The sequence below is a fragment of the Gallinula chloropus genome (genome assembly GCF_964237585.1).
Source record: "Gallinula chloropus genome assembly, chromosome: 2".
NCBI lineage: Eukaryota > Metazoa > Chordata > Aves > Gruiformes > Rallidae > Gallinula > Gallinula chloropus.
In genome coordinates, this window is record NC_140086.1 from 49,081,851 (window position 1) to 49,099,555 (window position 17,705).

Sequence of the window (17,705 nt, forward strand, 5' to 3'; positions counted from 1 at the left end):
AATGAGCTTTCTGAATGTTACTGTGCAGGTGAGTAAGCCTTCATGGCAGTGGCAAGAGCTGGGCAGTCAGTGATGATGAGAGCAAGCGGCTGGAGAAAACAGCAGTACCAGCCTACACATGTCAGAAATGTTCATGGAGATGTGGTGTGAGATACTTTGCTTTCAGCATCACCCAAGTGGCCTGAGAGCTTTTCTTGCCCACTCAGAGAGGTTTTCAGAAAGGAGGGCAGAAAATACAAGAGTTCTGTGTAGTCAAAGATGGAAACAAGTGACAAAACCACAAAAGAGGGTTTATTTGGAGGCATGCCACTATTTGTTGTGTGTGTCTAGATTGCCTGCTTTTTTATTGTAAGGCAGAAAGTTATGGATTTGGAACAACTTTTCCAAAAGAAATTTAATTCGTCTTCCCAGTACCTGCAATTTAATTAATTTCTTTCAAAGATACTCATTCAGACCTTTCTGTCTTATTTTTATTTTTTTTTCTTTTTCTCCTAATCCAGATGCTGTCAATGTCCTGTTGCATGAACAACACAGCTTTTGTCTGGGGGAAAACAGAAGAGGTTTGTATTTGTTGGTCCTTTGACTGATGGCTCTTGAAGCACTGTTTATGCTGGGAAGCTTCTGTCTCTTCAGCAGGCTGATTTCTGAAGACATACAAGCAGTGCATTTGGTGTAGGATTGAAGTTAGGTTCAAAGACCTAAATAAACCTTTTAGTGTAGATAAGGAAGACGGCAAGTCTGGGAATGCTGAGGGCACAGTAGGAAAAGATGTCCAGCTACAGAAGAGCTGGCTGAAAGGAGGGTCCACTAGCCCATGCCTTTGCAAAAGGCATCTCACAGAGAATTCCCCAAGCATTTTCTCTAGGATTTTGCCCAGTCCTCACTGCTTGCTTCCAGTCCTATGCATCACCAGAACAGCTGCAAACAGGTACACGTATATAATGTGTAGGAAACTTCAGATCTGCAGAATCAAGGCAGAAAGAAAAAGATGTAATAAAGCACCTACTCACCTTCATTCCAGCTTTGAAACAGACTTCAGAGGGGACATTTACATTCTGTTAATGCCTAGCTATCTGCCTTCTGCAGAACAATTACATATAAAATGATTAATATTTAAACTCTGGTTTACATTTTCTGCAGGCAGGTTTGTGCTTCAGCGAAGCATATGTAGTTTTCATGGCACAGAATTGGAAAAAGGTCCTGTAAAGTTCTGAATGCTGTTTTGTTGTTCTTGATACCTCGTGTCCTTAATGTAGTTACTTTGTTCATTCAACAGCTACTTCTAATGGTTTTAATGGGAGTTCCTGCTTAGCCTTATGCACGTGTGCATTTTTAGAAACTCAGCATTGCAGATGAACGGTTGCTGAGTTATTTAAAAATACAAACTTGTGGAACGCGCAGTACTTGCACATTTCAGAATAACTGTTAAATGCCTGTGTTTTGTTCTTCTCTTTATTTGGATGCACACATGCTTCAGCCCTGTTCTTTTAACAGATTTCACTTTAAAGCATTTTGCAGTTGGTTGTCTTCCTTTGAAAGTTTTTGTTTGCATGCTTTGTAGTAGTTAACCAAACTGTTCTATCAGATACGCGCTCACAAGAGTGTCCATTGTGTTGAATTATTTAATACTCTTTCTTTGGCTGTGCAGGCCAGTTTCAGCAGCTGCCCCTCAGCATCTAGTAACATGCTTTCAAAGTGAATGTGTTCTGATTGAGGTGAAGGGGCTGGGTTTTTTTTTTATGACCCACAGTGTCTTCTATGTTCTGCTGTCAATAAACTGAATTTTAGGGCCCCTTTGTGGCAGGAGCGGGGTATCAGGTAAATTATTTCTTTCTGAGCCCTGTGCTGTGCAAGAAAGTAATCTTTTTCATTTGATCTCATTCCCATTGAACTTAGTGGCAAGAATTGGGTTCTTGACAAGTCCTTCCCATGTTGCTGTGTTACTGACATTGTCTTATGCTGACCTTCACTAACCCTGCAAAACTATACTTAGATTCATATTTGAAGGTAAATGTCAGAGCATGATTCCCAAAAGAATTGGTTGAACTGATGCAGAGGTCCTACGAATGCTGAACTGATGCCAAGGCACTGCAAGCAGAGTTGTGTTTCAGGAGTGACTGCAGGCATCCTTTCTTGGGCACACAGGGTTGTGTGGTCCAGAAGCACAGGAGCTGGGTTGCCCATTGCAGGGTACCAGGGAATACCCTGGTCACACTGGTGAGCCTGCAGATGCTGCTGTACCTTCTCAGCTGTGATGGCTGGTGGGCAGTGGTATACTGGTGTGACACCCGGACATCTCATTTGGGGTGTCACTCCCCTCTGTTACAGCAATAAATGATGTCTGGCAGTGTGGAGGTGGAATGGTCTTCACAGACACTTTGAGAAACACTTCAGTTTGGAACTCATCCAGTGATAGAAAGACTGTTGAGATCATGAATACAAATCTAAGCACTGAAAGTAACGGCTCATAAGAGCTCCAGCTTGTATACAGCATGCTGTTTACACAGTCTCTTATGAAGAGTAAAAATATAACACAAGAACTAGCTCCATCTCTTGTTATTCCAGGTCATTGTCTCAGAGGAGGTTACTGAAGAAAATGCAGGCACACTGAAAACTGCAGAAAACTGAGCCATGCATCTTTCTGAAAGCTGAAAAGTAACCCTCTGACAGGGTCATGAACCTAAGACAAGTCTTTGTGTCTGTACTAATGTTTGGAGTAGCTGGTCTACTCCTCTTCATGTATCTGCAAGCCTGGATTGAAGAACAACATATAGGTATAGTACATTTTCTTTCTTTCTTCTTTTTATTTTTTTTTAAATGCAAGTGCATCTATTACCTCAAAGATTATTTTCAAGTCTGTTGAATACACATGGACAGTTGGGGGGACTCCCCCCCATTTGGCAGTGGAATGGCATTGAAAACAGACTTGTTTAAATTGCTACACTTCATTAAGAAATTTCTTGAGTCGCATGAAAAGATGCCCCTGGCTACCTAATTGTATTGTATCGGCTTCATTTGCAAAAGCATGTGTTGCAAAAGCATATTGTTCATGCATGAAGCCAAACAAGTCCCATTTAGAAATAATTCTGTATGCTGGTTTGTTTTGAGGTTTTTTTGGGGGGTGGGGAGGGAGAGGGGTTTGGTACATTATATTTGTGTGGCAAAGCAGATTTTTGAGAATTAGTACTATGTATGTTGCGTAGACAAAAGTGAGCTTCTTAACAGCAATGCTTATGTGGAATCACCCTATCCTGTTTGGGTTTTTCATTTAACACAGAATTAGATACTGGACTTAAAAGCCATTTTTATATATAGCATCAGAGTCATATTGCAACTTTGAGTAAATCTGTATTAACACTGGCTCAGGGTTATGCTCCTGAGTTGAATTTCTGTTGTTGCCCCTCCACCATATTTCAGTTTGCACCACAGGTTGATCCGGGTGCACCTAAACCTTTTGAATGAAATGTGCAAAGGGTAGATGTCTGTAGGGTTGTTACCTCCCACTGATTTTCTCTGCGGATCCACTTCTGTTGTGGCATGTTACTTGACAGTGTAGTCCTGTTTTGGTGTTCTGGAAGGTTTTTTTGTTTGGGTTTTTAGTTGTTGGGTTTTTTCCCCTACCATTAACAATAAGAATGTTCCCAACTTGTTAACAAGTCCTGACTTTTATGTCCTCTTGTCTCTATTGCTCAGCTTCCGTTTCCTCTGTATAGCTCAAACTTTATGGTATGCTGATACCATTGTGAAGAAATACATCTGTAAAACCACATTAGTCTTCTGGCTTTATTGATCGGTGCTTTTATTCCATCTGAGCTGCTCGGCTCTGGTATGTTTTAGAGAGCAGTGGGGAAAATCTAGCGCATCATTCCTGCAATTGTTTGACAATGACCTTGAGGGTTTTGTGTTTGGTTTTGGGTTGGGTTTTTTTCAGCTAAGTGCAATGATCACAGCATTAATTTCAGCTTGTTAATGTTTCTGGGCTGGTCCAAGGTATTTATAAGCTTGTATTAACAAAACTGTTAAAAGACGTAGTACAGACTCCCTTTGGAAAGGCTCCCTTGTTGACACAAGGCGTGCTGGCAGAAAGAGAGCATGCTGTGGGGGCAGTCTTCCTTAAAAATCTCTACTGTTGTCAAGAATGCCAAGGGCAGATATCCTTGCTTCCAAGGTAGTTCAGGAATGTAGATGATGACTGTAGATTGTTGATTTATTTACTTGCTGACATTCTTCACATTCCTTGCATCTTTTCTTGTGCTGTAATTAACCATTCTTTCCTTGCAGTGCTCCTTGTTGCTATTTCTGTTTTCTCCACTCCTTAACTCTGTCCATATCTACCTACCATTAAAAAGAAACAGGAAAAATACAGTATAGGGGGAATTAGAACATACTATGTTGTTTTGGGCAACCAGAGGCTTGCTTTCGGGTTTTCTTTGATGTATTGTCATAATCTTCTTCAGGAGAGAGGCTTCTCCTTGTACAAATAATTCATTTCCATGTGAAAATGTTTCTGTAACAAAATGGAATCTACTGGAGAGACTAACAAAATGGTTTGTGAGCTCTAAGTGCGACTGCAGTTTTGAGTGCCCTTTTATCTCACTGGACTGCTGTTGTGACAGCACTTCAGCAAGATCCAAACAAATGAGTTTTGGCATTCTCTACAGTCGCTAGGTCAGGCAAGTCTGAAAGAGCCTGGTGAAAAATCATTCTTGGGTGCCTGCTCTTGCCTCTTCTTCCAATGCAATGTATAGAGAGCCGTTCCTTTTTATTTCAAACATCTGTATCTCCTCTGAACCTTCTGCAGCTCAGTCCTCTAATGTTCCCCATATGTACACTGCTTAAGAGGTGATATGAAATAAACCATATTTGCATATTCATAATACACGTTAGTTTAGTTATGGGCATTTTGCACTCCTTTTTTTTTTTTTTTTTTGTTCTTTTTTAACCTTTTCTGCTGTGTTTTTTTTTCATAGTACCATGTGTTGTGCACTAGGCTTTTGGGGGATGAGCCATATCTGGAGAACCCCAAATTGATAAGTATCTTTACAAGGATTTTATGTGCTCCTTTAATTGTATTGCTAGTCACACAGCTGTAAGACAGCTAGTTCTACTCTGCAAGTGGCTGAGCCTCTAATTTGGTGTTCTATTAAGAAATGGAAAGTGTGCCTTGTGCTTCTCAACTGCCATGCTATGTGCCTGTAGAGACAAGTGTTTGTTGTAGCAGAGCTATATTTATCTTCCATGGTGCCCTGTTCAAGACCTACAGCGTTTGTGCTTGCATTTGGTTGCTCAAGGATGGAAAGTTGGATGTGTTTGAGTTTAGGAAAATACCCATTTTGCATCAGTGGGGTGCTGCTGCTTACCACCCCATTCCTCTGATTTAGGAGACTTTATAAATCACAGTCACTGGAAGAGATAGGACACTTTACTTGATTGTTGTTTCTAATGTTCATATTTATTTCTCAAACTCTCTGAGCAGTGGTGTGAGTGATTCCCAGTTGGACCTAAGTTTTGTGGGGAATCAGATAATTGTATGGTAGCCATACAATTACCATTTCCTTATTGGTGTTTGTCCTGCTATATTCAAGTCAGACTATTTGGTTTCACACTTGTCACTCCCATTGCCACCACTTCTCTTTCTAGCTGTTCATATTTTTTCACACTAGACCTAATGACACTTTTCTTTCAGAGTGTTGCTCTTTTATGTGGTTTTGGTTCTTCTTACTACTTGCTCTTCACATACCTGAGATCACCACTGTGATTTGATTTTCCCCACTTGTCTTAGTTTCCTCTAGACCTGATCTTTTCTAAGCATGTTGGGGTTTTTTATTTACTTTTGCAAACTTCCCTCATCACTCAAATTTATCCAGCCCAGGAACACCTGCCTTAATCTTTCATCCTGTCCGTCTACTTCAAATGCACCTGCAGGCTCAGCAGCTGGATGTGCCTCTCAGCACAGTCATGTCTTCTGCTCTCTCCCTCTGTGCTTGGACTCTACAGGCTATTTTTAGTCACATTTGTCATTAATATACATTTGAAAAGAGAAAATCTTTCATTTAGAGATGTCTAAGAAACAGCTGCTCTGACGGCATTTCAGAGACATTAGCAGGCTGACAGAACAGGAGAGCTTCTTGGTTTTGCTCTGTGCATGGAGCCTGTAAAGGTAGGATGATGTATCTTTACTTAGGTGTAGCAGAGCCCTTCTATTGGGTGTCTTCAGTTCACCTCAGAGGAGTCATGGGGAACAGACATGTCAAGAATAGTCCATCGTGATTGTCAACACATACAGACTTCACGTGGTTGAAAACTTCATTGACATCAACACTGAAGCAACTCAAGTTCACCATATATAAATATATTCACTTCTGTATAACTTCATGTACATAAATGCAGCTTAATATAAATTCTTCAGTGAAAGCACCAAATATTGTGGTATTGATTAAGAAGCAATTACTATTTATTACATGCTTAGTAATTTCCAACACTGTTAATCTTGTACAGGAGAAGCAAACTGCTGGGTCTTCTAGAATTGATGATGTGTTCTATACCATGAATCACCTGAATTAGGGGGTGTGGGGTGCAAAGGATACTTGTGTTTTAATCCTGCTATGTATGGATGTGAATTAGATTTTTATTATAGGAATTATAATTTTTTTACTTTAAAGCTCTTCTTTTTGGAGTGTTTGATATGTTTTAGTGTGACAGATTGCTACAAAATAATCTGAGAATATCTTTGTGAATAGATCTGCATGCTGGGCTTGTGTGGAGTTTTGCTTGTTTTGTGGGTGTTTTAGTAAAATTTATGTACTTATTTTTTCTGAAGTATGCCTAGTTAATTCATGAATATGAGGGTGGTGAGGCACTGGAACAGGTTGTGAAGAGAGGCTGTGGCCGCCCCCTCCCTGGCAGTGTTCAAGGCCAGGTTGGATGGAGCTTTGAGCAACCTGGTCTAGGGGAGGGTGTCCCTGCCCATGTTAGGGGGGCTGGAACTAGATGATCTTTGAGGTTCCTTCCAAGCCGAAACATTCTATGAAGGAACACACCTTGGTGTGTTCATGGGGTCCAGTATGACCACTAATTAATGTGAAGAAGTCTGCACTGCTCCTGTCCTTCTATATATTTCTGGTTCCTGAGGATGAGAAAGTCTTCCTGTTCTCTTTTCCAGCAGCTTTGTTTCCCACTTTAAGGCTATTGGGTTTTTCCTGCATGCTTTCTCCTCACTTCATAGAGTACCAGTTTTGTAGTAGCCCGTGGGTGTTAGGCTCCTTTCCACAGTCAGTGCTTTCCTGTACTTTTCTGCACCCAACTCCTGAGTAGCTTCATTAAATAGATCTTGTGCCCATTCCTCAGGTCACAGCTCTTGTTTTTGTGAGCTATTGTTTTTTTAAAGAATCAGAATAAAAATTCAGATAAAGATCCTATATGAAGAAAAGTTTCATAATTCCATTAACTGGTATGACCTTTCTCAATTTAGTCTGCTATTGCTGTAGCCATCCAAGCTGTATCCATGCTGCTCTGCATAAGCAGGTGGTCTTTCTTCCCCACTTTGCTAGACTTAGTAATTCAAGGGGATCTTTTGGTTCCTTTGGCAATCTGGTAGGATATTTTGCATCCATGTAGAGAGCTACTTCCTTATCATGACACTCCACATAGCAAATTATATACATACACACAAGTTCATATTTAGTCTTTCCTGTTTCTGTGGGCTGTTTTCTATTTAAATTTTGCTTAAGTGGAACAACGGTGATGGTTCTTAAGGGACATTTTGTGTGTAATTGAGGTCCAAGTAGAGACCAGTGACAAATGGCATTCCTCAGGGATCAGTACTGGGACCAGACATGTTTAACATCTTTGTTGGAGACATTGACAGTGGGACCCTGAGCAAGTTAGCTGTGGGGTTGACATGCCAGAGGGAAGGGATGCCATTCATAGAGTCCTTGACAGGCTTGAGAGGTGAGCCCATGCAAGCCTCATGAAGTTCAACAAGGCCAAGTGCAAGGTCCTGTACATGGGAAAAAACAAAATCTGTTTTGTTTTTTAGTAACCTTGAAATACTTATTTTGTTGAAGTCCTGCGTGGTCTGAACCACCACAAGCCCTCAATCTTGCATCTTGTTCATTCTGCTTTTATCATTCCTATAACTAAATTGTATCTAATCTTAGAAATAATTTCTTAAAGGAAATTTCTGCCATACTGGTTTCCTCAGGGTATTGTGGAAGGGTGTTTCTGAGTTGGTGGCGTGTTTAACCCTTTAGCATTTAGCTTCCATGTTCAAGTGTATAAAAGAAACTAAATGGGCTGAGGTTTTTGGTGCTTCTCTCAGCTATACATTACATAACATATTTGAGCAGAAGATGATGACATTTTGTTTATTATTATGTACAAGCTTTTGACAACCCACCTAATCTTGTTCTTACCTAAACCACAGGGGTTGACTTGTAGAAAGATGTAGTACATATTCTAATTGTACTGAGGACACCTGAACATACTCTCTCTTGCCTATCTTCAAACAGAACTTCTGGAAGAGGCTACTATAACTTTCTTATACGTGTATGTAAATGAACTTACTTCAGAACTTGTATTGTAACTACTGCAGGAGGGGTTTTTGGCTTGATACTGGAGCACTTAAAAAGTGGGGTGTCCTCTTTCCTAGGAAGGATGAGTGTGAGTCATGGTCTACAAAATGCTCTTCTGAGTTGGCTACAAAACATGTATAGGTAGCCTTCACGCTCTTTTCCAGTTACTCATATCCTTGGAGCAGAACCTTACATGACTTTTGTAAACGTATTTTTACATGGAGCCCTTAGCAATCATTCTTTCTGTTAAGTAGCTGTGCTTTTTTTTACATGATATACAAGTTATTCAACTTTTCTTTAATTTTTTAACAGATGTGCTGTCATTGAGAGGTCAGTTTTCAGTTGCTGTTCACCACTGTTGTTGCTTTTAACAGCTTTCAGCTCATAGCGCCTCCACAGTTCCAGAAAGTCCTTTCCTTAAAGCTGGTCATCAAGGCAATCAAGTCCTGCAGTCTCATCTCTTTGGTGGGCTGACTGTGATATACATAGAGCCTATAGAAAACAAGAAGGGTGGAGAGATAATTTTTACCAGGCAGGTCAGCTCTCACCATTTGTAAGTACAAAATAGTACAAAAACATTGAAATAAAAGTTTCTCTGTTCCTGAATTGTTCCATTTCACCTAAGTGCAATGCAGATTTCCAAAACAGCAAGTGGTAGCTGCTGGAGTACGTTTGAGGCTGCTTACCTCTGTGTCGGGTGTCAAACTGCTTTGTTACATCGCTTGATTACAAACAGTTCTGCTAGAGCATGTGATGTGGTCTCTGCAAAATTCCAAGGGAAACATTTAGTATCTTACCAGAAATAAATTAGAAATTCTGGTATTTGTGTATATGCATACGTGTATGCATGCATGTGTATTTACTTTAGTATCCTCTTCATTTCCCTTCTTTGTATGGGAGTAGGGACTGCTGGTAGGAGACATTTTAGACAGAAACCTACCTTCTCACCACTCAGCTATTTGGATACATGAGGATCAGTTTGTAGGGAAGAATTGTTTTGGTGTTCAGTCTCAAGAGCTTTTTTGCTTCTGTCTTTGCGCTTCCATTTCACTCACTTCTTGTTGTTGTAAGCAGGTTATTGCTATAAATCAGGGACAATTCTTTATTATCTTGCAACATCTGTGAAATAAATATTTAAAGATCGGGAGGCTGACATGTTACAAGTAATGGGAGCCATTTCAGTGTTCAAGGGATTAATGTCCTACAGATGACGTATATGATTTAACTGGAAAAACTGCAATGGATGTGAGCCTCATAGCAAAAGGTTAAAAGAATAAAATTTCCTTTTTTTTTAACATGGGAAAAACTGGATTTACTTTTCTTTCTTTTTTTTTTATTTGTAAAGAGAATCGTTATTGCGTGGCAGCATAGAGATTGGCAGGGCTTTCAAGTTTAGGTCCCTGCTGCCTCAGACAACTGTCTCACTTTTTGGTTGGGGGTTTTCTTTGCATTTATGTTAATGACCTATTCAAATAAAAAGAATGTTTCTACATTTTTACAGTATTTCTGTAGAAGGTACTTCATGACTGTCAGCTTGAACTTGAGAAGATTCGTGTCAGACCAGCACATAGTGATTTCCTTCTCAGCTCCTCCAAGCTTGAGCTTTGGGGCTGTATCTGCAGGAGTGAATGTTGTTGTCATTAGCCAGAAAGGAGAGTTAGTTCAGTTCTATCCAATGCTATGCTTAGACAGCACTGCCACAAACACCACAAAAACCCTCCAAAGTTTGTAAATTTCTGTCCAAAATCAGGGTCAATGACCAAATCAGCTAAAGTCTCTTCTTTTTGTGAAACTATAAATATGAATTACTCAAGGAAACTGCACAATATCCTTTATTTTGAGCATTGTTCTGTAGATCCATGCCTGGGGAAAGTTTAAGCTATGAGCCTCATCTGACGTAAAGTGATGGGGAATAAAACATGACACACACCCCCATTTGCTTTGGATTTTGATTGGTTTGATCTTGATTTGCTGCCTGGAGAGCTGGTAAGCAAGTGGCATCAGTACTTTGCAACCTAGAAAATATTATCCCCTAAATGATACTCCCAGTCCTTACAGTCCTGCTTGCATCCATCAAAAGCAATTGTTTCCTTACCACATTGAGAGCATCCCCACAGTAACAGCATCCAAGGCTGTCATTGACCTCTGTAAAACTGTGTGGTACCTGCGCGCAAATGCAATTTGTCCCTTGTGGCTTTGTTGTTTCAAATGATTTTGTTTATATTGACCATGCAGCTTTCTATCACACGATCCTGGCAGAAATTCACAGTGCATAGCTCTAGAAAAATCAGGCTGAGTAAGTACAGGTTTTGTCTCTTAATCCTCTGGCTTCAGAGGAGCTACACTTAGCACCATCTATAAGGGACAATGACCTGGGTTATCAAAAATATCTGAAGAGTGATAGAAATCTTTCTTTTGTCTTTTTTTTTTTTTTTGAGGTGACTAGGGATGCTAAGCAAAGAAGATTCAAGAATTTATTTAACAATAATTTTCCTGTTTATCGTTCTGTAATATTCAAAGAAAAAGGATGTGATTGAAGCTAGACCTTTCAATCTAATAAAAAATATTTTTTGGCTCAAGGATGCTGCAGCACAGAAGGTCCTAAAATGGCAAGTGTGGGATAAAGGGTAACTCTGGTGTTGAGGTAGCAGTTGTAAGGAGTTCAGTTCACATGTGCAAATCCTGCTGCGAGCCAAGCAGACAACACGGGGGTGGCAACTCGAAGTAAGTTGTTAGCTATGGAAAATTGAGTTTTTTGAGAAACGGAGATAGCAAGGCAATACTTGTCTCCTGGCAAAGCATTTCATTGCCCTAGAACATAATGGGTGATGGCCTAATAGCCACAAAATTTGACATGCACCTCGGGGGACAGCTTCTGCATGTCATGGACACTGGGTAACGTCCAGAAAAGTAACTAAAGATCAGCAGCCTAAGGTTAAGAATAATCAGAATCAATATTAAATTTCACTGTGAGCAAATGCCAGGTGAAAGAAGAGGAGGTGTTAATTGATTTTATATTTAATGTGATTGGAATGGAGCAAGTGATTTCAGTACCAATTATAATCTAGCAATGGAAGAGCTTACCCAACTGTACACACGTGTGTAAGGGCATAGATGGAGCAAGAAGCTGTTAAAGGTTTGTAATACTTTCTGCTACAGATCTAATCCAGGCTTAATACAAGCATGCACTTAGAAACAGCTCGAGTGAACTTGGGGTTATTTAGAGTTATGCAGTTGTGCCCTAGGTATGTGCACATTGCCTCTTGGTAGATTACTTGTAAGAGAAAAGAGAGTTTGGGGATTTGGGGCTTTGATTATGATCAACTAGCAAGACAGGGTGTGTGAGTTCTGCTAGCTGGAGCTGGAAGGGCTCAGTTGTATTAAATAGAAACAGGAAAATATCAGCTCCTGATGCTTCACCATTAATCCACAAAATAGGTCTGTCTAATATATAGGAAATAATAAATATAATGTAGGAAACAATTAATAGGAAATAGGACATAATAAATGTAATAAACATTGTGTACAATTTTCTCTCTGATTTTTTATCATTATTGATATTCTTGATTAAACTTTTAGAAAGAGCAGACACACCCTGGGAAGAAAAAGAAACACAGTTGTTCCTGAATTATTAGTTTTGTTACCAAAACTCCATAGTTTCTCAGTTCTTCAGAGATGTATGCCATGAGAGGTTACTTTGACTTTGCATAAGCATGCTGTGTTTTCAGAGAATGGTGTAGGTAGGAGATAATGTTATGATCAAAAAGAAAAGCATGTTCCTGCTCTCATGAAGCAGTTGATGGCTCCCTAACATGTCTGTGCAAAACAATGCAAGCAAGGATCATGCGTTCTTGGATTAGGATGAGGGTCATGGATCTCCACTGAAGAAATCCATTTGCTGTGATGTGCAAGCAGTGTTTCCTACACATCGCTGTGAGTTGCAGTGCGATTCCCACCAGTTTTGTTTCCTTGGGAAGCTGTCTGCTGTGTGAAACACTTGGCAGTGTTTCAGTGGGAACTATACAAACTTTGTGGGAAGGTCAGCTACTCCACTGGAGGGGGCATAACATCAAGTCTATGCTCCTGAGGGACATGAACAGTCAGAGTGCTAAAAAGCTGGTATTGGCTGGGGCTGGCAGGGTAAAGGCCACAAGCTTTGTCCTTTGTAGAAGGCATTTGAGTCAACAGTGTGGTGACAAAAGCTGTAGCTCTTCTGCGAAAGGATGGCTACTTGCCATGGAAGCTTTTGGTTTCTTCCATCAAGTACCTGTGAGGCCTGTTACTTTTCAAATGTATTTTACCAGACTTTGGCCTCACAACAGTAGCAGTTGAAGGAGAAGCTTTAGTATGTAGAAGTTTAATAAATCTGGGTCGACGTAATTTCACTGTTTGCTCTGCTAATCTATGAAAAATTATTTCTGTATTCCTGGAAAAACATGATACAGTGGAATCTGTGTTGCAAATAGTGCCACTGTATTAAAAAAAACTCCATACTACAGTATATTAAAGTATTACAGTACACTTTTCAAGTGAAGCATGGCAAGGTAATTTAAGAAAACACTTGTAGATGCATTAATTTTATTTGTGGTTTTCTTTCTTTCTGCCTCTCTTTTGCTATCATTAAAGGTTCATTAATGCACAGAATGCCTTGTCCACTACTGAGAACTAATGGGTTGTAATCTGTTGACACAGTTCATGACACTCGAATTGTGTATAAAAAGCAGCTTGTTACTTTAAAAGTCTTGGGTACATAATTCATTAAATGTCATTGCTTTAAGATGATTCTGTAATTGCAGTCAAGAGTTATGGTACACTTTCCGGAAAGATATCAGCTCTCTTCTTGATGCAGGGCCAAAGAATCAAGACTTTTCATGAACTTCAGTTTGATTTATAAGCTATTTAGAAACACTCAAGCTGAGTAGCTCAACAGAACAGTTATTAATAAATCCAACAAAAATTTGTTTTCCTTAGAATCTGAAACTTCCATAAGAATGTAAAGTCCTCAGTATGTTTAACCTTTTATACCTACTTGAAGTCCTCTATGAGGTCATGGAATACATAAAATACTGACATGCCAAGAAACAAATCTGCTGTATTCAGTGATGGAAGGGAAAAAAACAGGGCAGGAAGGTTGGTAGAGGGACTGGCATTTACTTGGATGTTTTTTTCTCTTTTTTACTCTTGCTGTGGGAGTTACTGAATTATTAATGCAATAATAATGTCCATTTGATATGAATAGACTCTAATCACTACAGAAATTACTTGTAGGAGCAAAATCATTAGAGTGAGAGCTGGCTGACTGGCCCCTGATTAAATGATATCCAGTGAAGCAATAAAATGTAAACCAAATGTATTTTTACAAGAACTGTTTGATGATTTTTCTTCTTCCTCCGTTTGATGTTATGTGAAAGTTTTGCTCTTGCAGTTTTGGGACTGGTGGCAGAGAGAAGGGGATGATAAATGTCTGAAAAAACCCACTGTTTTTTCCCCTATCTTTCAAATTTGTTTCACTGGAGAGGGGGCAGGGGGGAGGGGCCAACACAAAGTGTATGTGAACTATTAGGAATGATATGGACATGATGGTGTACTTCTTGAATTATTTTTTTCTTAAGTTTTGCTTTATTCTCTTACAGATAGGAAAATTAACTTCACCCTACTTCTTTTCTCTTTCTATTTTTCACTTCAGTGTGTCTATTTTGAAGATGAACAGGCAGATGAGACTGAGTTTATGTAGGCTGAGGTAGCTGCAGTGAGGTATAAATACTTCATGATTTATTTAACCTTTGGGCAGAAATTTCTTTCTGGTAGAATTAATCTGCAAATAGCTGAGGTGTGCTACCTCTTAAGTTATGATTGATCATGCAATATAACAAAACTCTATTGGCATCAGGTTTAGGACTGATGTATATATATAAATTTAACCCAGATAAAACCGTCAGATGCCATGACTGATGGGTGGGTTCAGGGTATTCTAGGCAAGTAGTCAGCCTTGCCTCTCCAGCTACCAAAATATGCATACTGTGCAGCAGCATTAATACGATGTAAATAAAACATGGTTGAATGACAGCTGAGAGTCAATTCAAGCAGAGACAAATCTGTGGTGAGCAAATGCCACAGTACAAATAAATAACCAACTTTCTTCACAGCTAGAGGTTAATCTTGGTATTTTATATGGGCTAATCAATGTGGACTGATATCTACTCGAGTCATTCATATTAATTTCTTGGGAGCTCGCCTGTTTATTTTAGAAATCGTTGCTATACTTTCAGCATTCATTTGTGCCTGAAAACCAGATATTTCCTCTGTGTGAGAGGACTTCCAGTATATCTAACTCCATAGCAAGAGCCACCACCTTGTTTTCATCCCTCTTGCAAGAGCCAAAGATCCAAGAAAGGATCGAGGGCTACTTCAGCATCTTCCAATAATATGCTGCTTGGAGTTGACAGGTTCACTAACAAATGTGTTTTGTTACTGTTTAGCACCTGAGGTAAACCATAGAAAAATGAGAAAGATCACAAAAATGGCATTGAAATGAATGGTTTCTTGCCCTTTGATGATAGGAAAGGAGGGTAAGCCAAATACTATGGTCATTTAATTCTTATTCTAATATGAATTATGTTATGATAATTTTGCTAAACTTACTTAACGCTGTTACATATTTATTCTGTATGTTAATGTTTTTAATAACTATATATTACTTTGGCAGTTCCTATCACTAAAATATTTCTGGCCTTTGGCTGTGCTGTTTCTCACACATCATTCATTAGTTAAATTCTCTACCACTGAATCATATTTCAGTGGCACTGTTCAAAGGCGGCTGTCATCACACAGCTGTTCTGAAGGGTGGGATGTTGCAGGTCCATTATGACTAACCTGGCCAAAACTATGTTTTTGCCTTGAGAAAACTTCTGATATTTCAGGTTTTTCCAAGTACTTCAATTCCCACTGCTATTTCTTTTCCTGCCCTCCAAATATCTGTAAGAAGCTCCCATGGGTGCAATTTGTAAAGTGGGTGAATGTGTAGGAGTATTAGGAATATCTTTTTTTTTTCTTTGATGGTGAGAGGTAAAAGTACTTTCCTCATGTTAAGATCCCCCATACCAAAAAAGTCTGTACTTCAAAGAATGATGATGCTTAGCAAATGAATTCTTTTGTGTGAGGAACTCTGAAGCTTGACCAATTGAAAGTGCTTAAGTTTCAGTTCCTGTGAAGTCCTTAACCTCCTCTGTAAATATTCTTTCTTTTTTTTTTTTTCCTTTTGTTTTTTTCCTGTGATAATACACTGGTGCAACAAGTATTTGTGGTGTAGAGGTGATGTTTCAGGCAGTCATATTGCTACAGACAGTTACATTTTGTTCTTAAATAAATAGCAATAAAACTGAACAAATAAATATGTTTGCATTTCCTGTATTTCCAAATACTCTAGCATCAAAACCATTTGCTGGAAACTACACCCATCTAGGAATGTTTTTCAGCTACTAATAAAATAAAACATTTGTTGTGGGGGAAGGAGGCCTAATCTGATACCTAAACATCTAATGGAAAGTAACAGTAAGAATTTGTGTATGGAGGTGCTGCCTTGTAGTGGTGCTGTGAGCTGGAAAAAGATGAACAGTGGAAGGGAGGGAAGGCAGAGCCCAAAACAGACATAAGAGAGGGTTGGTGGTATGACATTCAGCCCTCGGGGAAAAAAAATGTCTGGGACCGACAAAGTGGATCCAAGAAAAAGAAAACACCCAAATCAGGCTCCTGTGAGTTTTCTTTTCTGAACAGGTCAGATTTTAATTAAAATGGATGATAGTTTTCCAAATGAGGAATCTTTATTGGGCATAATGGCTTAGTCTTAAAGTATTGGACTGACATGAATACCAGTGAGAGGAGGCATTTGCAGTGCTACAAACCTGAAAGCCCTCAGTTTGATTAAGAAAAGCTACTTGAGCTAATTAGAGGGAAGTATGGTCATGAGGTGATCACCCTCTGCCACGCAAGACCTATCGGGTCACCTCTAGCTGCAGGTATCCCAACCAGAGGCCCATGAATCTGATTCATCGGCAGAGAAGAAACACCAAACCAAGTGTCCTAGCTAGGCTAGAGTTAATTTTGACTTGGAGCTGGAAAGGGTAAGCCAAGTTGGCTCACAAGGGTGTGTGCCGTGCCGCATGAAGGGGGTTGGGTGGAGTGGCCAGACGGTCGGTGTCAGGCAGGTAAGTTGCCTTGTGTCACCGCTCGCTCTGTGCGCTCTGCTGCAAGCCCTCTTGTTGCTGTGTTCCTGTCCCAGTGACCTGCCTGTCCTGCCCTGCCCTGGTTTGTCTGGGTCTCCCCATTCCCCTCCATGGATCCCTGCGAGGGGAGAGTTGAGTGAGAGAGGCTCGGTCGTGGCCGGGGCGGAACCACGGCAGCAGGGAAGGTCCCACGGCTTGGCACCTTGTCTCTGCCACAGTGCCAAGAGTAGGGCTATGAAAGAATAAAGCAAGTTTGTAACAATAATGAATCAGAGCATTTTCTTTGTCCTTTGTCATTTCTAATTTGGAGGCTTCCTTTATTGAAGATATGTTCAGTAGCCCTGGATTACTCCTCCTTCCATCAGTTTGTAGGATGTCCCCTCAACTGATGCCTTTCTTCTGGGATTATGCTTGAGTGTTGACCAGCTTGAGTGTACTGGAGATTCCTAGTAGCATTTTTCCTATGATGCAGTTTGGTTTGGTTTGGGGTTTTTTTAAGGGAAATATTCACCGGAGTCAGTATCACTGAATCACTGCAACAGATTTTCCACCTTCTGTCCCAGTGAGAATGTCGTTTACTGGACATAAAATAAAAAAGTGACTAATGGGTGACTGGCTCAACAGAACATCGTGGCTACGTTTTTATATTCTTGGTACTTTTCTGTGCTTTTCTCTAGGAAAAAAACCTGTAAGTCAGGAACGACAGATTGTATCACTTCAGCTTTGTACTTATCAAATAATTGATAGTAACTTGGAGAATGTTGTTTTCCAATTATTTTTTTCTGGGGGGGGGGGTTGGGTCGGTATCTATTTAACTGTACTCATGACTGTTCCGGGATTGACTTCCCACGTGTGTAAATAAACAGTCTTTCCAGGAGAGAGATTTTGATAAGAGCAGGTCAGAGATCTG

General features: G+C 39.9%; 1 protein-coding gene across 1 annotated transcript in view; it reads left to right on the top strand.

Moving 5' to 3' along the window:
- Positions 1 to 2,665: 2,665 nt before the first annotated feature.
- Positions 2,666 to 17,705, top strand: part of CHST9 (carbohydrate sulfotransferase 9) — an 83,261-nt gene continuing 68,221 nt past the window's right edge. Inside the window, exon 1 of the mRNA XM_084260875.1 lies at positions 2,666 to 2,774. Coding sequence (XP_084117001.1) covers positions 2,675 to 2,774 — 100 coding nt within the window. The 5' untranslated portion in view covers positions 2,666 to 2,674. The remainder of the gene's footprint in view (positions 2,775 to 17,705) is intronic.